This window comes from Oryctolagus cuniculus, chromosome 7 (assembly GCF_964237555.1).
Source record: "Oryctolagus cuniculus chromosome 7, mOryCun1.1, whole genome shotgun sequence".
Classification (NCBI taxonomy): domain Eukaryota; kingdom Metazoa; phylum Chordata; class Mammalia; order Lagomorpha; family Leporidae; genus Oryctolagus; species Oryctolagus cuniculus.
Genome location: NC_091438.1, coordinates 121,626,130 through 121,650,636, shown reverse-complemented (window position 1 = coordinate 121,650,636; position 24,507 = coordinate 121,626,130). Strand labels below are relative to the sequence as shown.

Genomic DNA, 24,507 nt, shown 5'->3' with positions numbered 1-24,507 from the left:
ATCAAACCGCTCGAACCCCTAATTAACTCTGGCCTCACTGAGTGGTGGCCTCCTCAGTGCTTCCCAATGGCAGGACAAAATGAGGACGACAGCTGGGTGAGACACCGCATCGGGGGCCTTCGTCTCCTAGCACCGTCCTGCACCACCTCCTGCCACACTGCTGGGCGTGGCTGGGACTCCAGACCTGAGCTCGGGCAGTAACTGGATGCAGTGTGGGTCCCCCAGGCCCCCTGCTTACTCACCCTGCAAGCTCTCAGGGCCTCGCTACTCTCATCTCTATAAAACAGATGACGCACCCGCCTCGCCAGGCCTCCTGGCGCAGTTCTGGGAGCTGGGGGTCTGGAGTTCTCCAGAAGTGACACAGGCCCCATCCGGGACAACAGGAACCGGGAAGCTTGGAGGACACCCACTTCCAGGGCCGCAAGTGCCCGGACGGAGGCTCAGGCTGTCAAGGCTGAGCTCTCTGCCCTGGGCCTTTCTGACCCTCGGGGGGGGGGGGGCAAGCACTGCGGCACAGGCACAGATAAGCGTGAAAACAGCTGCTGCTTGGTGGGCAGCACGCACGTGCCAGGTCCTGTGCCAGCTCCTCCAGGATGTTATCTGGCTGACTCACAAACAGCCCTGCAAGGTGGCGGCTGCTGTTCCCGTTCGATAGATGGTGACGCTGTCCCAGGTGACACAGCTGACAACTGGCAGAGGCTAGACATGATCCTGTTGGATTCCAACCCTGGGGCTCTCTACTGTGCTTCGTGGGGGGCATCAGGCTAAGGCAGCTGCCCGGAGGCACCCTGCCCTCTCTGCACCTCAGCGGCCATGGCTGTCCTACAGACCAGCAGGAAGAGGCTCAGTGTGACAGAACACCTCGGAGCGGACTGGAGGGGCTGAGAAAGGTGGCGCTGGCAGCGTGGGGTGCTGGGCTGCCTGGGAGCTCAGAGCAGGAGGGCAACCACCTGCAAGCTCTGGGTGGCTCGGGCAGAGCCTGTCCACAGTGGAGGCCTCCCATGGGGCACTCGGGGGACCCACCTAAACAACTCCACCTCGTCATCCCCAAAAGGCTTGTAGTCCTCCTTCCCAAACATGCTGAGGTAGGCGGCCTTCATGTAGATGTAGGTGGCCTGCGCGAGACAGAGCGAGAGTCAGCAGTGAGCTCCCCTCCCTCGGCACAGCCCACAGCCGAGCTGGCTCCAGCCCTCACTCCAGCCCAGCAGAGCGGCTCACGTGCTCCCAGCCCCCGGGGAGAAACTGAGGGTGAGTGAGGGGCCCAGAGCAGCTTAGGACTCCAGGGGGAGCTGTGTCAGACGCGGCCGCCCTGTTCACCCTGAGGCTGGCAAGGAAGGGCCCAAGCAGCTGGAGGGCCAGGCGCGGCAGACAGAGCCCCATATGGAGGCACAAGGACCCAGGGAGCACTCAAGGCTTTGAGTAGGCAACGACTTCAGAATGGGCCCGTGAAGGACTCGGGGAGGAGTCCAGAGGCCCAAGAAAGGGCCTGGCGCGCAGGGATGCCAGGGCCGTGTGCAGGTAGGACACAGGTGTGCACAGCACCGCCTGTGTGACAGCCTGGGTACAAGTGTCTGCGTGCCAGGCACTGCACACACGCCCCTCAGTCCACCCAAACAGTGCCAGAGAGGAGCCTGGACCCCACCTCTGCCTCCCGGGATCTCAGTCACCCCTCCCCCAACGCGGAGTCAGCCCCCTCAAGGCCACGCCCCGTGCCTAGAAGTCCCGGTGAGAGCAGCTTGGCTCCGTGCTGCCCTCCAGTGGCCGAGCCTTGCGCCACAGCCCTGCCTCCTGGGGCTGCCAAGGGAAATACCTGCGGGTGCCTAGAATGAAACTCGGGGAGGGCGAGGAAAGGCAGCGAGACCTCCTGTAGAGCCCGGTCCCTGGAGGAGGCGGAAAGGCGCCTCCACCTGGCAGCCCCACGTGGGCCCTGCTGGAGCCCAGCGTTTCAGTCTGCCTTTATAAAACAGGAGGACAAGCGGGGGTCGTGGGCTGTGGCGGGAGGTCTCCCTTCACGGTCACCCTTTCCTGTCCCGCTGGCCTGCTCCTGCCGTGCAGGCAGCAACTCCTCGGGGCTTTACGCCCTGTCCAGCTCTCGAGTCCCACTGGCCTGTGGCCCTGAAGGCCCCCCTCACACCAGCCCCACACGGACGCCCTCTGCTGCAAGCCGTTTCCCTCACCGTCGCCACCCTGACCGCGTCCGTCTCTCCTGGAACTGCAGTGAGAGCCCATCACACCGAGGACAAGATCCGAAGACCCTGCCACGGCCGCGAGGCGCAGTCTCCTCAGCCCGCCCCGCCCCGCCCCCGCCATCTCCACGCGGGCCTCGGGCTGTTCCCGGAGCACGCGCGCCCCACCCGCCGCCCGGCCCTGCGGCCCTGCTCTCCGGCCCCCGACACCACTGACTCCGGACACGGGTTGGTCGGTGGGCTTCTCGCCCTGCCCTGCCTAGGACGCCAGCCTTGACCGGGGGCTGTGCGGCGCCCACTCTTGCGTTGGCCGGCCTGGAACTGGAACGGCCCGTCGGGGAGCCCCGCAACGAAAGCCTGAATCTAAGCCGGAGGCTCCCTCCCGCCCCCTGCTGTCGGCATGCGGCCTCTGCAGCCCCTCGGCCGCCACCAGTCCCGGCTCCGCCTCCTTCCGGGCTCCTCACGCCCCACACCACGCCTTCCCCGACCTGGGATGCCACTGTCCCTGTCAGGCTCATTCCTCTCCAGGCCTCCTCTGAGCCGCCAGGAGTTAGGAAGGACGCAGTCACGCAGCCATCGCGCCCATGCCAGTCCTGTTCCCCCAGGGCTGTCTGCCTGCTGAGTACTTTGCTGGATGACTCTGCGGGGGCCTGTGCCAAGTTAGTCTTTGTCCTCAAGTTCACAGCAAGCGCTCAGAGGAAGGGACTCCCTCACAGTCCCCCTGCGCTCGCTCAGCCCCGGCCCCTCACCCCCCTCCCCCAGCGGCTCTCAGCAGCACCCAGCTCCTGCTCCCTCCTTGTGGGATGGCCTCTCAGGCCTCCATCCCGCCACCAGATCCCCCCCTTCAACGCCAAGCTCCCCATTGCTGAGTCTCCGGGGCTGCCCTTGCGCGCGCTCCTAGAATCCCCCATTACACTAGTGACCACGCTGTCACCACCTGGTTCCTGGCCACCGCAGCTGCAAGCCCTAGGGGAAACCCGAAGGCCTCCAAGGGTCCACTTTGTGCGGGATGGGGGAGTGGGTGCTCGTGGCCTTGGCCACAAGCTGCGTCTTTAGAGCTGGAAGTTAGTGTCCACAGTGGTGGCCCAGTGCTGGAGGCCCCGGCACTCAGGATGCCACAACCCTACTTGTCACATGAACACTGGAGGGGGCAGTGCAGGGAGGGCTGTGCACCTGAAGCCAAACAGTGCTGGAATTGAGCAGGAACTCAGCAGCCTTCCTGGGCCTGGGAGGCCTGGGCCTGGCCCAGCCTCTCACAGCAGCTGATGGTCTCCCCAGGGTGGGTGGACCCAGCTGCTGGACTCACGCCTCAGGAAAACTTGGAGAGTTCAAAACGGCTCCCCAGGGCTTTGTTCTTGGGTGTGTGGGGGGTGAGGAATGGGTGCCGGGGCCCATGGGCAGGGCCTGGGATGCCTCTTCAACAGCTGGGTGGTCTCTAGACAAGCTCAGCCCCTGGGGGAGGCCTTGAGATCAAGGGGAAAGCAAAGGCCTCCGAGTCGCACAGAGCTGTCCTGGAGTCGCCATCTGTCACTGGCAGCTGTGGTCACAGACCCTGTCTCAGCCTCAGGGTCCCTTCCAGTGCCTCGCTGGGTGAGGGAGCAAGACACACAGCCAGAGCTCAGTGAAAGCCCCGCTCCCTCCCAGCCCAGACGAGTTCCCCTTCAGCTCAGTCTCCAGGCTGCAGATGAGCAGAGAGGAGGGCTGAGAAGCAGGGCCGGTGCCTAGGCAGACAGTTCTAATGGCTGCCAGGCGGCCTTTGCCCCCAGCGAGGCTCACAAGGGAGTGCTGGGATGGATTAGTGATGTCTGTGACGGGAGGGGTGGGGTGGGGGGAAGTTACTGGGGAACGTGGGTTCTGTGTTTACTGACACCAGGTCAGAGGCTGATGAGCTAGGGGGTTCTGAGACTTGCTTCGGACTGCTGCGTAGCCTTACAACGACAACAGCTCTCACCATTGTTAAGCTTCATCCAGGGGCAGTGGGCATCTGTGTGTCTTTGCTGTGCCTCTACGCATCTCAGGCCTCTCCCCACCTCCCCACCTCCCATACTACTTCCAGGGGCAACCCTTCGTTTTTCTTCTGGGAAACCCCTGCCCCCATTCTCAGTCCATGAACAATCTTCCATCCCTCTGTCCCAGACAGATATGTGACCTAAGCCAGACCAGTGAGGCTCCACTGCGGGACTTTGGTTGGAACCAAAGGTTAGAAGTGAATGGTGGGGCCAGCATTGTGGCACAGCGGGTAAAGCCTCAGCCTCCAGTGCCGGCATCCCATATGGGCACCGGTTCAAGTCCCGGCTGCTCCACTTCCAATCCAGCTCTCTGCTGTGGCCTGGGAAAGCAGTGGAAGATGGCTCAGGTCCTTGGGCCCCTGCACCTGTGTGGGAGACCCGGAGGAAGCTCATGGCTCCTGGCTTCAGATCGGCGCAGCTCCGGCTGTTGCGGCCAATTGGGGAGTGAACCAGTGGATGGCAAACCTTTCTCTCTCTCTCTCTCTCTCTCTCTCTCTCTGCCTCTCCTTCTCTCTATATATAACTCTTTCAAATAAATAAATATTTTAAAAAATGTTGTAAGGAGCAGCCCATGGCCACCCCGTCACACCAAGAGAACCTTGCTGAACAGCAAAGACGTCACAGAGGAAAACACAGCCACAGAGACCAAGCCCAGATGACATGAGTTGAGTTCCTGGATCCAGCCCTACCTGAAGTCAGAGGCGGCCAGAACTTTCAGTCCTAGGAGCCGATGAGCCTCTTGTGTTTTAGACTCGCAGTCTGATGCAGTGGCCCTTCGCCCTGTGTGGCTTTAACTGCACAGTGTTTGCCTCGGCAGCGTGAGCCATGTTTCTGTCCCTTGTGACTGAAAATCGTGTCTGACAGTAGGGTTCTAAAGTCGCTGCCCCTCACTCACGGCCTTCAGCCCCTCCCACCACTGCGTCCTTCTAGTCTACGGTTCTCTTTAGACTCCAGCCGACACATCTGTGTTCAGCTAGGGGGTTGGCCCTTGGTCTGGGGTCCCATGGCCAGTGCGGGTTGGCCTTGGTCCCCAGTGCCTCCTGACCCTGGTGTCAGCCCACCTTGGACCAGGAGTTCTCCTTGCTGAGCAGGTCTGCGTAGAAGTAGGCCATCTTCCACTGGCCCTTGTAGGTGAAGCACCACATCAGCTCCCAGTAGCACATGTGGTGGAACTGCTTCCAGTGCTGCTGGGCCTCACAGCACTCCTCGAACCGCCGGATGGCCTGCGAACAGCAGCGGCTGCCACCTCGCCCTCCGCGCCTCGGCCGGGGCAGCAGCTCAGCTGGGCCGGGGAGCCCGGAGACCTGGCCTCCAGGCCTGCTTCTGCTCCTTGTCTTAAATGACCTCGGGCCCGGCTAGTGTCTGACTTTGGGACTCCGGAATTATGGTCACAGAATGAAAGGAGGGGCGCTAATGGAGGCTTAACTGGCAATGGGTGTTAGAGCAATGTAGTGATGCCTGTGTCTCTGAGCAAACCCCACAGGTTCCAGCAGTTTCCATGCGGTTGCGGGCCTGGGCATCGGCCCTGCTGCCTGGGGAAACACCAGGAGGGCCGGCTGGGGACCCCAGAACTTCCCTCTGTAGAGCTCAGTGCTGGGGGCCAACACTGCAACCCCACCCTCCCCAGCCTCCTGCGGCCCACTCGCCAGAGTCAGCCCGACCCCACTCAGACAAGCCACCTTCTCTTCTCTTGCCTCCCTCAGGCACCTCCCCGGCCAAACCCTACAGACCTCCAGCCCCTGGTCAGGATCCTACCCACCACAATGCCACCTCCTCACCGTCTTCCCAGACTGCCTCTGGGCGGGGGGGGGGGGGGGTGCCTCTCTTGCCCCTCTTTCTCACTGGCTCTCTTTTGGAGCCTCCCCCCAGCCTGCCCTGCTCTGGGGGTGTCTATGCGAGCCTGACTTCCTGCGGCCTGGGAGACCGTAGCGAGCCCCATCACTCACTGCGTCAATGTTGCCTTTAATGGCTTCAATCCGCCCCGCGAAGAACAGGAAGATGGCGCCCTGCAATGACAGCACCTGAGCCCCTGAGGGTCCCTGGCATCCTCGCGGGCTGGGGATGCCCGGCAGGCGGGCGGCTCACCTTAGGATATCGATTCAGGTAGGGCTTCAAGAGCTTCTCTGCTTCCTCAATGTTGACATTCCCAGTACCTGGAGGGAGGGCGTGGACACCTCCTGCAACCCTCCCGGCAACCTCCCAGCTGCTTCTCCAGGCCTCTGTTTCCCCCTCTGTGAAATGGGGATAACAATGCTCCCTATCTCCAGGGTGATGTGAGGATCAAGTAAGATGGTGCAGAAATCCCCCTGGCACACCATGGGGCTCCACAAGCAGGGTCCATGCCCGCCCTGGCTCTGCCCAGAACCACAGGGGCTGCGATGGCTTCGTCCCATCTCCCCAAGGAGGACACAATCCCCCCTCCCCCCATCACACAGATGCGGACTGGGCTGGAACCCGGTCACGCTGTGAGTGATGCAAGTGAGTGGTCCGCAGGGAGGCCTCAGGACGGGAGATCCAACTCTGGGAGCCTCAGCAGGATCCCCAGCCCCTTGCCCTCCTGCTGCCTGCTGTTGTGGACAGGCAGACCCAGGGCCTGGGGTCTCTCCGGGAGCTCCTACCGAGCACAAAGGTGAGGAAGGTGTGGTAGCACAGCAGCAGCATGACGCACAGCACGGCACGGAAGCTGTGCCCCGACGCGCCCTCCTCCAGCTGCAGCAGTCCGTAGTCCTGGGGTACAGGAGGAGAGGCTCAGGTCCCCGGGGAGTGGCACTGGGCGCTGCCGAAGCAGGGCTGGGACAGCCCCGGAGTCGGGGCCTGAGCCCTGGAGGCTAGGGCAGATGCTCCCAGGCTGCCTGACCCAGCCAGCGGCTGCAGCCTCAGCTCCCATACTAGGTCAGGGGGACACTGGTGCTGAGGTCAGAGCGAACGGCTGACCAGGTCCCAGCATCCCCTACCTCTTCAACAGCCCCTGCCCATCCCACCCTGGATGCACCTGCTAGACTGCCCTGTGATGGGAGCTGAGGGCCTGGGCAGCCCAGGTCCGGTTGGGAGGACGGGGATCACCCTAACCACAGGTGCCAGGCATAGATGCAGCCATGGGGACTCGGGTGTGCCACTGCTTCCAGAGAAGCCTCCAGAGCGTGGTTGTGGGGGGACGGGGCCCAGACCCCGCTGACGCCTGCCTGCAGTCTCCGCCCCTCCATCCGCCCTCCAGAGCACTCTTGCGCTTTCTAAAGCACAGATCTGGCCTGCCTCACCCCTCCTTGGCTCCCCTGGCTCCCCTGGCTCCCCTGGCTCCGGGCTGGCATGGCAGGCTCCTTTCATCCTGGCCAGCGGGTGGCACCACCCTTGCGGCCGTCACCATGCTGAGATCCTACCCCTGACCCAAGGGCCTTCTTAAAATGAAATGCAGAGGGACGTCAGCGCCTCAGCCCGTGCTGCCCAAGGTGCGGGCCACAGGCACAGACAATAACAAAGAGTAAGGGGCCACGCACAGGAATCCGAGTCCCTAGGCGGGGAGGGTTCCCTTCTCAGCCCAGGAGAGAGGCCCAGTGCTCACATGCACCAGCTCTCTGGCCTCCCTCCCTTGTCACACAGGCAGAGTCCTGGCTGACCACATGTTCTGCTGGGCTCTCCTTAGGCTCAGCCTCATCATGTTTGCTTTTATGATTATGTTCTTCTTGTGCCAGGTAATACAGGTTTGTGTACAGTAGTGTTTCCTTCAACAAATGTAAATAAAAAGTACGAGTCACCTTCCAGTAAAGTGATCTATAAATAATAATAATAAGGACTGTGTGGGCCCAGCGTTGTTGCATGGCCAGCAAAGCCACCGCCTGCGAAGCCGGCATCCCATATGGGCGCTGGTTCGTGTCCCAGCGGCTTCTCCAATCTGGCTCCCTGCTACTGGCCTAGAAAAGCAGCAGAAGATGGCCCAAGTGCTTGGGTCCCTGCACCCACATGGGAGACCTGGAAAAAGCTCCCGGCTTTGGCCTGGATCAGCCGTGGTCATCTGGGGAGTGGATGGAAGACTGCTCTCTGTCTCTCCCTCACTCTATAACTCTGACATTCAAAATAAATTTTAAAATATATTTAAAAAAAAAAGTAGAGGTCTGTGGTCCTGGCAAAAACCAGAGAGGCCAGAGAAAGTACACATTACAGAAATGCTTACCCAGTTTGCACAAAGTCCCTTGTTTTACTGAAAGAGGCTCATAAGAAGGGACAGGGAGAACAGGGTGAGGCTGGACTGATCTGGGCTCCTGACTCCAGGGCAACACTGTCCTACCACACCACAGGCCTCCTCCACCAGGGAGTCCTCTTGGGTTGATACTCAGATTCCCGCCCTCAGGAAGCCTCTGGGAGCCTGAATTCTGCTTCCTCTAATGTCTGTGGGCATCTCCCAGGTGGAGAGGCCGCACCAACCAGTCCTGGGCCAAGGACTTGGTCAAGGTCTTAATGTGAGAAGGTGGCTGGGTACAGCATGGACAGGCTCCTCATACCTGTCAGGCCCAGAGAACGTGACCCCAGACCAGTGCACGGGCTGCCACCCCCACCCCAGAGCCCCACCACTCTGGGAGGGACCCAGCAGAGGCTGCTGGCCCTGTTCCTTGCACAGAGACAAGGGGCCCAGACAACAGCCCAGCTTGTCCCCGGCTGAGCAGCTCTGAGTGCCAGAAGACAGGCGGTTACCTTATTTCCTGAAAACCCCACAAACTCGAGCAGCCGCAGGATCCGAGTGGGAAGCATAGACAGCGTCTGCAGGGGCAGGGCAAGGGGCCGGTGAGGGGTGCAGAGTGCCCTGAGACCTGCTCCTTGAAGACGCTTTACCTGGGGGGACACCCTTCCCTGCCCCGACACTCGCATCCTGTCCTCCAAGAGAGCCCTCCTCGCACGAGCAGGCCCCGCCCCTCCAGCCTCCCCCGCGGCCCACAGTGGCCCCTCGGGTCCCTCTGCTGCAACTGCTTTCCCACCTGGACCATCCCAGGATCCTCCAAGACCCAAGTGGGTACACCTCCCCAGGAAGCCTGCATCCCTGCTCGGGAGGGGCCGCGTCCCGGCTGTCTCCCCCTCCCCTGCAGCCATGATGCTCCTCCAGGGCGGAGGGGGTATAAGTTCTGGGGTCACAAAGACTCACACGACTGGGCTTTCCCACCACCAGGCCACTTGGGAGGAGGCACACAGCTGGACTCTCCGGGGCTGGCTCCAGCGCCTGCCCACCCACACTCCAGCTCTGGGCCCTCGGAAGGCTGGCGACACGGTGTCAGCTTCACTTCTGGGACCAGGAGAGCCTGGCGCCCGGCCAGGCCCCGAGGGCCCTCACCGGCGACCATGCGTGGGCAGGGACGTGCAGGGGAGACGTGTCTCAGCCCGACACAGCAGAGGGGCCCCGCTCACCAGGTTGAAGGCTCCCACGCCAAGCTTCACCCCTCCCTCGAAGTGCCTATGGCTCTCTCCCTTGCAGTACTGTGAGGACTGGACCAGGCTGTCCAGCTCCCTGAGGAGAGAGGCAGGCCTATTAACCTCATGCTGGGGGCTGGGGGCTGGGGGCTGGGGCTGCTCCAGCTGGGCCCAAAGCCCCCACCTCCCCAACCCCACCCCTGCCCCTGCCCCAGCCAACCTCCCAGGAACCACAGCTACACAGGGCCGGTGGTCCTGAGAGCTGAGACCCCAGGAGTTTCTAACCCCCCTCTCCCACGGTGCTGCTGCCACACTCCTCACCCCTCACACTGGCCCTAATGTGCGCCGCTACTCTGCTGTCTAGAAGGGCGTGGCCAGACGGCTCTTTGTGGAGAAGCGTGTGGAAGAGGGACTGTCCTGGGCTTCACAGGGTACTGAGCAGCACCCGGCCTCTGCCCATCAGATGCCAGCCGCATCCTCTCGCCAGCTGGACTACCAGACTGTCTGCAGACACTGCCAAATCCCTCTCAGGGGCCGGCGCCGCGGCTCACTAGGCTAATCCTCCGCCTAGCGGCGCCGGCACACCAGGTTCTAGTCCCGGTCGGGGCGCTGGATTCTGTCCCGGTTGCCCCTCTTCCAGGCCAGCTCTCTGCTGTGGCCAGGGAGTGCAGTGGAGGATGGCCCAGGTGCTTGGGCCCTGCACCCCATGGGAGACCAGGATAAGTATCTGGCTCCTGGCTTCAGATCAGCACCATGCACCGGCCGCGATGGCCATTGGAGGGTGAACCAACGGTAAAGGAAGACCTTTCTCTCTGTCTCTCTCTCTCACTGTCCACTCTGCCTGTCAAAAAAAAAATCCCTCTCAGGGGCACAGTCTCCCCCAGGTGAAAACCACGGGGCGAACTTAAACACCCCCTCCTACAGGAAGCCTTCCTGAGGCCTCTCGGTTGGGAGTTGACCCTCTTTCTCCTGGTCACCCACTGCTTGGAGCCCAGGGCCCGGCCCAGCTCTTTCCTGGGCCACAAGCATCTTTGGGGCTCCCAGCCAGCAGGCACTGGCTGGGGCTCCTCTGTGCCAGCACTGGATGACAGCAGGGCGCAAACCAGGCTTCGATCCAAAGCGCTCCCCGCAGAGCACGGCCGACCCTCCAGTCACTAGCGGGGTGAGGAATGCTTCCAAGGAGAACCCCGGGGCCTGACCTGTCCTGGGGAGGTGGCCTCAGCTAAAACCTGAGGATGAGGGTGACCAGCCTGGAAGTGAACGGCAGCACGTCCGGGAGTGTTGGTCCAGACAACTGAGGGCCCGAGGGAGCAGAAGCTGGCCGAGGTCAACAGCACTCCGGCCAGCGCTCTACCGCACGCACATAGCCGGCAGCCCTGCTTACTTGTACGTCTGGTAGCTGTTGCGAACTTTGATGCCACCCTTGATGAAGCTCACCATGTTCTCATCCTGCAGGAGAGACACATGTGAGTGCCGGCCCAGGCACCTATGGGCTTGAGAAGTGCCACTGGAGACTCTGGGCCTTGGATCGGGACATGGGAGGCCCAGATCCACGAGGCAGCTGGAGGGGGGGGTCAGCCAGACACAGCCTCTAAAGCACCCAGGGCTCACCCGCAGCGCCCTCACACGTGGTGCTCGTGGACAGGCCGGAGGGGACACCCCGGGCATTAGCAGGGCCACCCTCCAGGTACATGGGCTGGGGAGAGGAGGATGTGTGCTTGTTTGGGGATTGTCTGTGGTCTTTATAACAAGTGGATATTTATCACATTTATAATTTAAAGCACCAGGGCTGGCGCTGTGGTGCAACAGGTTAAGCCACTGCTTCCTAGGTTCAAATCCCAGCTCTGCCATTCGCTGATCATGTGGCCTTGGGTAAGTGGATCCTCTAAGTCTCCCCTTCACAGGTGTCTGAGATGAGGATTATGTAATACATGTAAATGTAGGTGAAAATACCCTGTAATGTTCACCAAGTTGGCACAAGTTGTATGTCTGGTACATGGCGGGTGCCACAGGCATTTGCTAACTGAACCTAGTGTAAGGCAAGCCCCTGAGTGACACTTAACAGGCCACAACGGGGAAGCAGGACTCAGTGAGGCAGGGAGCACCTGTGGCCAGCGTTGAGGAGGGAGAGGCCGTCACTGCCTCGCGGAGCCTGGCCGGTCCAGGTCTCAGCCATCGCCTGGGTGATGTGGTTGCTACAGACCTGTGGCTGGGGCGTGGGGCGGCGCCTTCTGAAACTGCAGCCTCCTCCCAGTAGGGGTTCCTACCTGCAGGAAGGTCAGGGCTGCTCTCTGCAGCAGGCACTCGGCGTAGCAGACCTCAGCGTGGATTTCCTCTGTGGGGAGGAAACCGCAGCCCTGTGGCCTCCTGGGATGCTAGGCAGGCGGCTTGGGCTCAGTGCTGCTGCCCCAATGCCCCAAAGCAAGGCAAGCCTGTGGCCACCCCTCCCACCTCCACCCCCCTTCCTCACTTCCACTCTCCCTCTCCCCACCGTCACTCCTCCTCCCATCTCCACCCTTCCTCTTACCTCCACCCACTCCCACCTCCACCCCCCACCTCTACCCCCCCACCTCTACTCTCCCTCTCCTCACCTTCACCCCCCACCTCCACACCTCCTCCTATCTCCACCCACTCCCACCTCCACCCCATCTGTCTCCCACCTCCAGCCCTCTTCCCACCTCCACCCCCCTCCCATCTCCACCCTTCCTCCCATCTCCATCCCATCTCTCCTACCTCCACCCACTCCCACCTCCACCCATCTTCTCCCCACCTCTACTCCCCTTCTCCCCATCTCCACCCCCTCCCCACCTCCACTCCCCCTCTCCTTTCACTCTCCTCCCCCCACCTCTCCTCTCCTCTCTGCCCCATCTCTCCCACCTGCTCCCCCTCCCACCTTCACTGTTTCTCCCACCTCCATCCCTCCTTGCAAGGTGACCTGGGCTGCCCAGGCCCTCAGCTCCCATCACTCTGAGCTGTGTTAGGTTTGCTGACTTAACTACCATGGTGTGCTCGCGTACCTAGGGGAATGTGTTGTAGAAGCTGACACACACAGGAGGCAGCATCAGCCCCCGTGCTAGAGCCCCAAACTGCTCAAGGCTGTGACTTCCAGGACTGCCACATGCAGGCCACAGCAGCCCAGACCGTCCCGCCACGGCCATCAGCTGCCTCCTGTGTGTGTCAGCTTCTACAACACATTCCCCTAGGTACGCGAGCACACCATGGTAGTTAAGTCAGCAAACCTAACACAGCTCAGAGCGCCCCCTTGGCCTGAGCGGCAGAGCTCACGGCCCTGGGACAGCTTCTCCCTTCCTTGACTTCCAGGTTCCCCGCTGGAGACGCTGTCAGATAAGCAGGTTTCATCACAGAGCGCGTGTTGAGGGACCCAGTGTGAGCCCCGGGGCCCTGACCCTCCAGGTTGAGCGGCCGCCCCCGGTGCCACACCTTCCGTGAACTGCTCCATGGTGGGCCGGTGCACCAGGCTGCTGAAGGAATCTGTCACAGAAGACTTCCTCCGGTGCCTAGGAGGGAACAGGGGCCGCAGGTCATTTGGTGACTGTGAGCTCCCCCAAAGCCGGGGCCTGCTCACACCTCGGCACCTGTGGCAGCCTCTGCTCGCAGCCCCATCCACCTTCTTCCCTCCTCCCTGGTCACCCTTTAACGAGCTGGCTCGGGCGTCACCTCCTCCAGGAGCTTCGCCAAGTCACACTGAGATGGCACGGTCTGTGCCTGTCTCCCTGACCAGGTGGCGTGGACATCAGAGTGGCCCAGCTCTGATGACTCTCAGTTCCCAGGGAGCGAGTGGCAGCCAGTGAGTGACACACGACTCTGAGGCTCTGCCAGCTCATTCATGCCAGCAGTGACTGCGCACCGGGCGCTAGCTATGCATCAGCTCCCGTGACAGGTGTCTTCGAGCAGCCCCCGGGACAACTCTGTGAGGTGTATATCACACCCACTTCAGAGAGGCGGAAAGTCAAGTCCAGAGTGGGGCCTGTCCAAGGTCAAACCACAGGGGTTCCTGGGAGCTGCTCAGGGACTGGCTCAGACAACAAGAGAGGTCAGGGACCACGCCTAGGACTTGGGGACACAACCTCTTAGCCAAAAGAAGCAGTGCTGGTAGTGGCATTTTAGGTGTTGGGACAGGTCAGGGTGACAGGAAGGTAGGGCTCACAACCCCTAGCCCCTGCCCCCCACCTCGTGCCCTGACCTCTGACACAGCGATTGAGCTTCCTTCATCATGTTCCCGGCAAGCAGGATGTCCTGTGGGTCAAAGGTCATCATGGCCTGCATCTCGAGGATGGTGGCATACGTCAGCGAGTGGTACATGCTCTCCTTGGTCCTGCCAGAAAGAGGGGACATTGAGAGCACCAGCTCCTAGAACTCCAGGGGTTCTAGGCCTCCCATCCTCTTCCCTGTTCGTCTTCTTCCTGCTGAGTGGTCCTAAGTGACCTTCCCAGTCGGCATCTGTTTGGCAGGGGGCAGCAGGCTGCTGTGAGCACTGGAGACAGCTGAGCCATGTGTTGGCCTGAGTTGCCTTTCCCTGTGCCGGGGCCTGCCCCTGCCTTCTGCTCCCACAGCCAGCAGGCTGCTCCAGGACCCCCTGTCTGGAGAACCTTTCTGCCCCAAGCCTTACTCCCAACCCCACTCCCTGGACGTCTGCACAGGCCACCTGCTGCCTCCCCCAGCCCATCATCTGACCATGGTGCTCTCCAGGCTCCATGGGGTACAAGCTCCGCCCACCTCCCCAGCCCTCTTGCTGCTTCTGTCTTCCCGTGCCCCTCCGTGTGAGCGGAGCACACTCAGGGCTGTACCCCACTGCACACACAGACGTTCCCACACTCCCCTCCTCCAGGCTTTGTCCATGCTGTTCCCTTGGCTTGAAATGCCCTTCCCTGACCTCAGCAGCTGACTCAGCCATGAGGGGCCCTCCTGGGGGATGGCTGCCAGCACAGGCCTGGCTCTCTCCCCGGACGGCCTCCTCAAGCACGGAGCAGGTGAGCCCTGCCCCCTGCACTCTGTGATGGGCTGAGCGTCCTGCCGCCTCGCTTCTCAGCTGAAGCGTGTTCAGGGCTGGAAGCCTAACACACGTGGTCCCTCTCCCTACTTGGAGGAGTCACTTCACAAGTCGGCCTTGGTTTCTGCTTCTGAGGCAGGGGTGAGAACGCTGCCTGCCCGGCCCCGTGGGCCTGCAGTGCGAGGCTGACTGGAGCCCCGGGCTCAGCAGGTGTGGCGGCGCTCTGTTCCCTTCCCCGAGGGCCCATCGTTAATTATTGATGAAGGAAGGTTTACATACAGCTTGTGACTTGACCCAGGTCCTGCCTCTCTCCTTCCTAAAACACCCGGAAACCAAGTGCCCGTCAGCTGCTACGGTCTTGGAGGATCAGAGGTTTATGGGAACAGAAGCCCCTGCTCTGGCCCTGGCTGGCCTGGGGCAGTGGCTGTGGCGAGGGCGGGAGGCCTGCAGAACTGGAACTTCAGAGTCCCTCACACACAGGTTACAGCCCTGGCTTTGTCAGCTCCAGGTATGCTGCCCTGGTGAGTTACATGGCCTCACTAGCTTAATTTTCTCCCCCATAAAATGAATATAATCACCCTTCTGTTCCAGGGCTTTTATTGTTTGTCTTAAAATTTTTATTTATTTGAAAGAGACACACAGAGATTGTCTACCTGCTGGTTCCCTCCCTAAATGCCTGCAACTGCCAGAGCTGGGCCAGGCCAAAGCCAGGAGCTCAGAACTCAATCTGGTTCTCCCACAAGGGTGGCAGGGACCCAAGAACTTCATGACCTGCTGCCTCCCATGATGTCGTAGCAAAAAACTGGGTTGGATATGGACTAGCTGAGACTCGAACCAGGCACTCTGATATGGGATGTGGGGATCCCTACTGGCATCTTAACCACTATGCCAAACAGCTGTCCTTTTAGGACTTTTTGAGGGGCTTAAACAGGATGCCCAGGCCAGGAGCCACATCATCAATGCTCAACAAATGTGAGTCCCTTCGGGTCCTGCCTGGGTCAACTGTTACTTCTCTCACATAAAAACCTTCCCTGGGGGGCAGGCCTTTGGCATGGGGTGAAGATGCTGGTGTGGATGTCCATACCCCACATCAGAGCGCCTGAGTTTGAATCCTGGCTCTGCTTCTGATCCCAGCTTCTTGCTAAGGCACACCCTGAGAGGCAGAAGGTGATGACTCAAGTACTGGGTCTCTGACACCCACGTGGGAGACCTGGGTTGAATTCTGGGCTCTTGGTTTCCACCTGGCCCAGTCACAGCTGTTGTGGGCTTCTGGGGAATGAACCAGTAGCGGAAGATCGATGTCTTTTTCTCTTTTTCTCTCTGTTCCTTTCAAATAAATAAATTTTTAAAAATCCAAATATTTAAAGCAACAAATCCTGTAAATCCAAGAAGAAAGCAACAGAACAACAGAAATTGTAGCCGGAAGCTAGTCAGCATGCTAGTTAGACATGTTAGACAAAAATAAAAAGTCAACAAGGCTTGTTTCCAGTTTGAAACATTCATACATAGATATAAAAATGTGTGCTTGGGGTGGGCATTTACAGCAGGAATTAAGCTACCCTTTAGAGATCTATATCCTATATCGGAGTGCCTGTGTTTGAGTCTCAACTCCACTTCCAATTCCAACTTCCTGCTAATATGCACCCTGGGAAGCAGCAGGTGACGGCTCAAGTAAGTAGGTCCCTGCTGCCCAAGTGGGAGACCAGGATTCAGTCCTGGGCTCCTGGCTTCACCCTAGCCCAGCCTTGGCTGCCAAGGGTATTTGGGGAGGAAACCAGGTCTCTCTCTCTGTCTCTCTGCCTTTCAAATGAAATGAACATAATTTTAAACCTTTTTTAAAAAAAGAAGCTGGCAGCACAGTGACCCACCCAAGATGGCCCCCCACTTCCCAGCTCTCAGGCTTGTGCCTCTCTCTTCCTCTTCTGCTGCAGGTCTGAGCCCAGTTCCACCTGCTAAGCCCTGCCTAGTGCTGGGCCCAGGAAGAGGGACTGCCCCACCCAGGCAACTGGCAAACAAAGTAGAATTTCTGGTCTGAGGCCCAAGCCTAGCATGCACCTGCAGCTATGAATCCTGGATCCTCCCTGGCCTACTACCTGGAAGCCTCTCAACAATGATCTGAACTAGAAATGGGGTGCAGAGGCATGACAAACTCCAGATACCCCAAGTTTAGTCCGCACCCCACAAGTTCTTATTTACACATAGAGCATTCAGACTCTTCTGCTCAACTGAACACAGCTCTGGGACATGATGCCCACTGGGGTCCCATCTTCTAGGGCCCAGAGTTGCTACCAAGATGGGGAGGACAGTGGAAAAGCCATCAGCAGAGCAGTGTCGGGACTGGGGGCTCCCAGCCACCTGCAGGTCAGCTAAGCCAGAGGCCTCAAGTCTTTCCTTTCTCAGCCCACACCCAAGATGCAGGCCTCATCAGGTTCCTGGTAGCCAGCCTGTTCTGCCTTTGTCCCCACCATCGGGGCCTCCTTACCCCAATCTAACCCCACCGCTCCTCCCTGCTCCTCCCTGTCCCAGCTGAGGGTTTCACACTTCCCCAGGACCTCTAGGCTGGGAGGTCCCTCTGCGTCCCCAACTCTCCACTCCTTCATCCCCATGAACACTTCTGCAACCCTACTTCCTGGCCCTCTCAGCTGTCACCTCACTGCCTTCCTCTCTAGCCCAACCTGCTCCGAGGGGACTCCACCCGCCCAGTGCACCTTGCGTCACTCTGCCTTCTACCTGTCAGAAGCTGCCACAGCTCTCCCCACTCAGCTTGTCTCTACTGCTCAAATGCACCAGACCTTCATTCCCACAAGGCCTGTGCACTCACTGCTCCCTGTGCCTGGAAATAACCCTCTCCATCGGGCCAACTCCTCAGCCAGCCATCTCAGTTTAAGTGTCAGCTTCATGGGTACGTGGCTTGTGTAACAGCACAGAGCCCTTACCTAAGAGGCTGCCTAAGGTGTGGATAACAGGGTGTACCCCAGAGGCCCATGAGTTAATGGCTTGACCCCCAGAATCTTATGTTAATGGATTAAGAATGGAAATTACCCAGTTTTGGTATCTGTAGGCGGGCCCTTGGGAAGTGGTTACGTTGGGATAGGCAGTTAGGGTGGAGCCCCTGGAACGGAACTATAAGGGCTTTATAAGGAGAGGCACATGCAAGGTGTGCTCTGTCTCTCTCTGCTCTGTGGCTGGCCATGTGACTGTCCCCCCTGCCACCCTCCTGCCTCACCAGATGCCTGAACCATTCGTCAGATCTTGGACTGTGAAACTCCGAAAGTGTGAGCTTCCTAAGAAGCTCCTCTCAGGCATCTTAGTTGTGGTAATGAAAAGCTACCGCTACCGGGGCTGGCGCTGCAGAGCAAGTTAACACCCTGGCCTGAAGCCCCGCCATCCCATATGGGCGCTGGTTCGAGGCCCGGCTGCTCCACTTCCGACCCAGCTCTCTGCTATGGCATGGGAAAGCAGTAGAAGATGGCCCAAGTCCTTGGGCCCCTGCACCCATGTGGGAGACCCGGAAGAAGCTCCTGGCTCCTGGCTTCGGATCGGCGCAGCTCCAGCTGTTGTGGCCAATTGGGGAGTGAACCATTGGATGGAAGACCTCTCTCTCTCTGCCTCTCCTTTCTCTGTGTAACTCTGACTTTCAGGTAAATAAATAAATCTTAAAAAAAAAAAGAAAGAAAGAAAGAAAGAAAAGAAAAGCTGCCAAACATGGGTCCCATGCTTGGCTTAATCTTCTGCTGCCATTGTCTTGAAACTCTTAATCTTTTTTTTTTAAACAAATGGCCTTTCATTTTCAATTTGCAATGGTCCCTGGGAACTATGTTGCTGGTCACAAAGCTTCCTGACCAGCCCCCTCCTCCCGTGATCTGGGGTTGCTGTACACCCCTTGGGGCTTAGTTCACTGTCTCCTTGCTGCACCCTGAGAACAGCGCACGTGTTGCTCAGTACCTCAGGCACACGAGGCACTCAGGATGCACTGTTGAAAGAACCAGCGACAGCTGCCCAACTGCTCCCTCCCCTTGACACCATCTTTGTCTCTCAGAATGGCTCTGCCCTGGAGTCTTAGAGGTTGCCCCCCCTCCTTCCCCTGCCCCCCAACCTCCCTCCCTTCCCACTCTACTCATCACTCCCACTGCCCCAGCCCCTCACCTCCCCCGAGTCCTCTCTTCCTGACCCCTCCACTCGGCGTCCCCATACCAGCCCCAGCTTGTCAAAATACTCAGTGCCAAGCCTTCCAGCTTGCTGCTGCTCCCAGCTAGGAGCCACAGCCCAGGAGCCAGATAACCACTCCCATCCTCCACACTCCCACTGAGCCAGGCTGGAGAAGGCTGCCTCAACATCCCGGATGACCCAGTTCAACTTCGCCTCCAGTGCAGATCCCCTGAGAGGGGTGATGAGGTGTGGGGATTGCTGCCAGAGGGACTCATTTTTTTTTTTTTTTTTTTTGACAGGCAGAGTTAGATAGTGAGATAGATAGTGAGAGAGGGAGAGAGAGACAGAGTGAAAGGTCTTCCTTCCATTGGTCATTGGTTCACCCCGCAATGGCCACTACGGCCAGCGCACTGCATTGGTCCAAAGCCAGGAACCAGGTGCTTCCTCCTGGTCTCCCATATGGGTGCAGGGCCCAAGCACTTGGGCCATCCTCCACTGCCCTCCCGGGCCACAGCAGAGAGCTGGACTAGAAGAGGAGCAACCGGGACAGAACTAGCGCCCCCAACCGGGACTAGAACCCGGGGTGCTGGCCCCGCAGGCAGAGGATTAGCCTAGTGAGCTGCAGTGCCGGCCTGGGACTCATTCTGATCACCACTCCCTGGGACCCCAGCACTCTGCAGGAGCTGAGCCAGACAGGAGAAGGAGAAGGGGGGGGGCAGTGAGTGCAGAGAAGTGGAGTGAGTTGGCCAAGGCCCCTCAACATCTGCTTTTCCTTAGGGCTCGGGGGCTGGATATGGCAGTGCAGAGACCAAGCCGGGGCTGAGAAGAGGGGGTGAGGGAAAGTAGGCAACACACAGGACGGGACCCCTGCCTCAGTCTCAGGGTTCAGGTGGCAGCCCCCAGAGTTCTCTTTCCAGGCCCAACATTGGAGGACCTTTCTCTGCGGGAGCTGAACCACCCCGAAGACTGACTCCTGGGGCCAGTTCACTGCCAGATCACCCAAAAGCCAATCCCACCAAGTACAAGGCTGCTGGCACTGACTTCCCATTGGCCCCTGAGTGGACTCAAGAGGACCAGACAGCCAGCAGGGATTGCCAGGTATTGAAGGAAAGCCCCCCAGTGAGCAGTGGGTTCCCACCATTAAACAGAACTCAGGAACTTGGGGAAAGCCAGGAAACTGACCACAGAAAGCAAGAATGGGGTCAACACAGGACTCAATGGTAGTGTTGGGGAAATCTCCCCCACATCCCAGGGAAAAACAAGATACAGGGATGGGGGAACGGGGGTTCGAGGGGGCAGGGGCGTGGAAGAGGACAGATCCAGGAAGACCGACTCCTGACTTGGAGAAATCCCAGAAAGGGAAGCCGAGGACGGAGGGGCTGCAGAGCAGAGCTGCCCAGAACTGAGTGTCCGAGTAAAAGTGCAGAATAAAAAGTCCTGCTCTAGCACCTCACTGCGAAATGTTAGATTTGCTGGAATAAAAAACAAAACGATTCCAAACATTTCCAGCAAAGGGGAAAAAGATCACCAAGAGTCAGGGTTCTCACAGCTACATCAGAAGCTGGAAAACAGGGGAGCAATGCCTTCGAAATTCTGGGGGAATTTATACTCATGCAACCAACTCCTTCTTAGGAAAATTCTGGAGGACATGCTCTGGTACAATGAGGGAGGAGACAAGAAGACCCAGGGTCAGGGAGACAGGAGAGAGACACAGAGGAAGCTCCAGGAGGCAGCAGGGAGGAGGCCGGGGATGGCTGTCCCCTGGAGGCCACGTTTCCAGGAAGAGAAGAGGCTGAGAGCTCACATGATATTCTTAGCATTTTGGGAAAAACAAAACAAGACAATGGTTAATTCCAGGAAGGAACATAATCTAATACACAAACCTGTCTCTACAATAAGCATTAATTACAAAGCTATAATAAGGTAAATATTGATTACTGATTTAGCCTAATATGAGTACTGTGATATAAGTGGGTAAGGGGAGGGAGGTGGAACAGAGGTATAAGTAAGCTCAGTTTGGGACAGGTGTTTGGCTTGGCAGTTAAGACATTGGATGCAATGTCCCCGTCCATATCCGAGTTGCCTGGATTTGAGTCCAATTCCAGTTTCCTGCTAATGCACACTTGGAGAGGCAGCAGGTAATGGTCCAAGTAGCTGGGTGCCTGCCACCCATGTGGGAGACCCATGTTGTGTTCCAGGCCCCAGTTTCAGCTTGGCGCAGTCCCAGCTATTGCTGGCATTTAGGGAGTGAATCAGCAGAAGAGAGCTTGCTCTCTTTGTCTCTCCACCTCTCAAATAAAAATTAAAAATTTTAAAAACAAAATGATATTCTTGACTACCAGTAGATGAAGCTTGAAAGTGATACATAAGGCCGGCGCCGCGGCTCACTAGGCTAATCCTCTGCCTGCGGCGCCGGCACACCGGGTTCTAGTCCCGGTCGGGGCACCGGATTCTGTCCCGGTTGCCCCTCTTCCAGGCCAGCTCTCTGCTGTGGCCAGGGAGTGCAGTGGAGAATGGCCCAAGTCCTTGGGCCCTGCACCCGCATGGGAGACCAGGAGAAGCACCTGGCTCCTGGCTTTGGATCAGCATGGTATGCCGGCCGCAGCACGCCGGCCGCAGTGACCATTGGAGGGTGAACCAACAGCAAAGGAAGACTTTTCTCTCTGTCTCTCTCTCTCACTGTCCACTCTGCCTGTCAAAAATAAAAAAATAAAATAAAAAAAAGAAAGTGATACATAACAAAGAGAATTTTATATGTGAATTGTATCTCAATTTTTACAAGAAAGTAGGAAAAGTAAAGGTAAAGAGAAAGCAGTATAAGTGCATAATTTAGAAAGTGAGACGGTGAACACCAGTGGGAAATGCTAAATGAGTAGCCTCAACAATATCCTGAAATGCTCAGTAACGTAGGCAATGTAAGTCTCTAGGGTTGGTGGGGGGGAAATAAAGGAAGGGGTCATGTTAGAGCTGAATCAGGAGAAACCCCAAGGGGATTCAGTGGAAGCAAGAGATTAATGGCCGGCGCCATGGCTCACTGGGCTAATACTCTGCCTGCGGCGCCGGCACCCTGGGTTCTAGGCCCGGTTGGGGTGCCGGATTCTGTCCCGGTTGCTCCTCTTCCAGTTCAGCTCTCTGTTGTAGCCTGGAGTACAGTGGAGGATGGCCCAAGTGCTTGGGCCCTGCACCCACATGGGAGACCAGGAGGAAGCACCTGGCTCCTGGCTTCGGATTGGTGCAGTGTGCTGGCCATAGTGGCATTTGGGGAGTGAACCAACAGAAAAAGGAAGACCTTTCACTTTGTCTCTCTCTCCTTCTCTCACTATCTAACTCTGCCTGTCCAAAAAAAAAAACAAAAACAAACAAAAAAAAAAAAAAAAACAAGAGATCAAGTACAAAGAGGCCTCAAGAAGTAGGGCCAGCGGCCAGTGTTATGGCACAATGGTTAGGACACTGCCTGCATTGCCAGCATTCCATGTGAGCATTGGTTCGAGTCCTGGCTTCTCCACTTCTGATCCAGCTCCCTGCTCTTGTGTCTGGGAAAGCAGCAGCAGATGGCCCAAGTGCTTGGGCTCCTGCCACCCACATGGGAGACCCAAATGGAGTTCCAGGTTCCTAGCTTTGACCTGACCCAGCCTTGGCTATTGTGGCCATTTGGGAAGTGAACCAGTGGATGGAAGATCTCTCTCCCTAACTCTGTCTTTGAAATGAATAAATAAATAAATCATAAAAAGAAAACAAACAAACAAAAGCTGCTTGGGATGCCTATGTCCTCTATCAGAGTGTCTGGTTAAGTCCTGCCTCCTCTGATTCCAATCCAGCTTCCTACTAATGCACACCCTGGGAGGTGAGTGCTTGGGCTGCTGCCACCCACATGGGAGACAGATGGAGTATCTGGCTCCTGGCTTAGGCCTGGCCCAGACTCGACTATTGCTGGTATTTGGGGAATGAACAATTAGACGGAAGATCTCTGTGTGTTTGTTCCTGTGTCTCTTTGTCTTTCAGATAAAATGAGAATAATTTTTTTTTAATGAAACTTGGTGCCAAGGAAGTTACAGTGATCTTGGTGAGAGCCTGGCTGCTCACAGGCTACAGGGTGAGGAGCCCAAGCCATCTGTATGGGACTTCCCAGGGCTCGTGGTGATCCAGAAAGCTGAAGGCATTCGGTTACACAGCGTCCCTCTCACACAAGACCTCTGGTTCTCTAGGACTTAACACAGCCCATCCCTGTATGCACGTGCCAACACGTGCCAACACCATGGCCTCCACCCCCAACCCAGGCCTAAGCCTCACCTGGGCTGGAGGTAGCTGAGTGCTTCTGAGAACTGGTTGGTCAGGAAGAGGTCCAGGGCCGTCATGCACTGGTCCAGGGCCTCATGGAGGCTGCTCACAGGCGTCCTGGGGGAGAGACACGGGTCTGATCCGGGAACCCTCCACCCATCCTGGCCAAGCAGAGCCTCACAGCCCCACTCCACCTCCCTGGGGGAATGCCTGGCACGAGTTCCTCCAGGCTACCCACGCGATACCGGGTGCAGGGACAACTAGGACCCAAGGGTGGGAGGGGATCTACAATCCGATAGGGGGTGAGGGCAGGGCTGAGGGCGGGGCTGAGGGTGAGGCAGGTGTGGGAACAAGTCATCTTACCCTCCACAGGGGTAAAGGGAGTCTTTGTGGCCCTTCTGACCCATCAGGCTTTGCTGCCCCCCCACAGGGGGGGTACAGCGCACCCACTAAGTCTCACTTGAGTCCCTCTCTCCCTCCTCCTCCTGCCTCCCAGGCCTGCATTCTAGAACCCCAGGCACTGTCACAATGGGCTGTGGGAGGCAGCAGGCTGTCAGAGTGGCTCAGGGCTTCTTACACCCAATCACCTTCCCCATGGCACCTGTGCTACACCCACGTTTCTCTATTGTACTTACCACCGTCTGACATGGGATATTGTCTACTGATTTCTCTGCTTGTGATCTGTCTCCCTCCCAGAAGGCAGGACTCTTTGCTATGATCCCAGTTGTGTCCCCAGTATCTAGCCTCTGGCACAAAGTAGATTTTTAATGAATATCCATGGGATGAACGAATGGTGCGAGTTTAGGAGAACAAAGCCCTGACTTTTCCGGGCTTCAGCTTTCCCATCTGAATAGTGAGGTGAAGCCAAAAGAACCCAGCAGGTTTGACTGTGATGGCTGGTTGAGAATGCCTCTTCTCAAGGAGCCTTCTCTTGAGTGAAAGAAGGTTCCAGAAAGGGGCTCAATGACCTCCCTGAAGGGAAATCTTATTCCCCAAAAGTAAGTTTAGAGAAAGTCCCTTTTCCAGTAGGTAAACTCCTACACATAACTTGAGGTCCAGCCCTAAGGTTTCCTCCTCCGTGATGTATCTGCAGATCTTCCCAGGACTGAAACACGTGCCTTGTCCAGAACTGAACTCTTGTTCATTCCCAAATCTGCTAACTTCCCAACCCCTGCCATTTTAGTAAGGGACAGCCCCTGCCCAGTTTTTCAAGCCAGGAATCTGGTAGTCTTCCTGGAGGCATCCCTCTCCCTGACCTCTGCCCTCCACTGTCACTAACCCTATGGATTCCACTTCCCAGCACCTCTGGACCCTTTGCCTTCTGTGCCCAGTGCCGCCAGCCCAGGCCTGAGGCCGCCCCTGCCACTCCTGCCAGCCCGCCCCCTTTTCTCTCCTCCATTGCATCTTTTTATTCTCCTTTATCCAGGCCTCGTGCTTCTTCCCCATCTCTTTCACTCTGTTGCCATCAGTAATTTCTTTA

General features: G+C 58.2%; 1 protein-coding gene across 5 annotated transcripts in view; it reads right to left on the bottom strand.

Annotated features, from left to right (window-relative positions):
* The window catches only part of TTC39A (tetratricopeptide repeat domain 39A), a 51,822-nt gene that overhangs the window by 6,856 nt on the left and 20,459 nt on the right, over positions 1–24,507 (bottom strand). For 3 of the 5 annotated variants that reach the window (XR_007924065.2, XM_051857783.2, XM_051857785.2), the window contains exons 2-13: positions 23,040–23,144; positions 13,794–13,925; positions 13,031–13,107; positions 11,857–11,924; positions 10,974–11,038; positions 9,587–9,686; positions 8,882–8,947; positions 6,814–6,922; positions 6,281–6,348; positions 6,142–6,201; positions 5,257–5,418; positions 1,024–1,115 (exon numbers count right to left, since the gene is read on the bottom strand). Coding sequence is in view for 4 of the 5 variants with exons in the window: in XM_051857783.2 (XP_051713743.1) it covers positions 1,024–1,115; positions 5,257–5,418; positions 6,142–6,201; positions 6,281–6,348; positions 6,814–6,922; positions 8,882–8,947; positions 9,587–9,686; positions 10,974–11,038; positions 11,857–11,924; positions 13,031–13,107; positions 13,794–13,925; positions 23,040–23,144 (1,104 nt within the window). In the remaining variant the exon portion in view is untranslated. Of the gene's footprint in view, positions 1–1,023; positions 1,116–2,177; positions 2,289–5,256; positions 5,419–6,141; positions 6,202–6,280; positions 6,349–6,813; positions 6,923–8,881; positions 8,948–9,586; positions 9,687–10,973; positions 11,039–11,856; positions 11,925–13,030; positions 13,108–13,793; positions 13,926–23,039; positions 23,145–23,390; positions 23,798–24,507 lie in introns of those variants that run through there. The other 2 variants (XM_051857784.2, XM_051857786.2) reach the window with 2 other exon arrangements.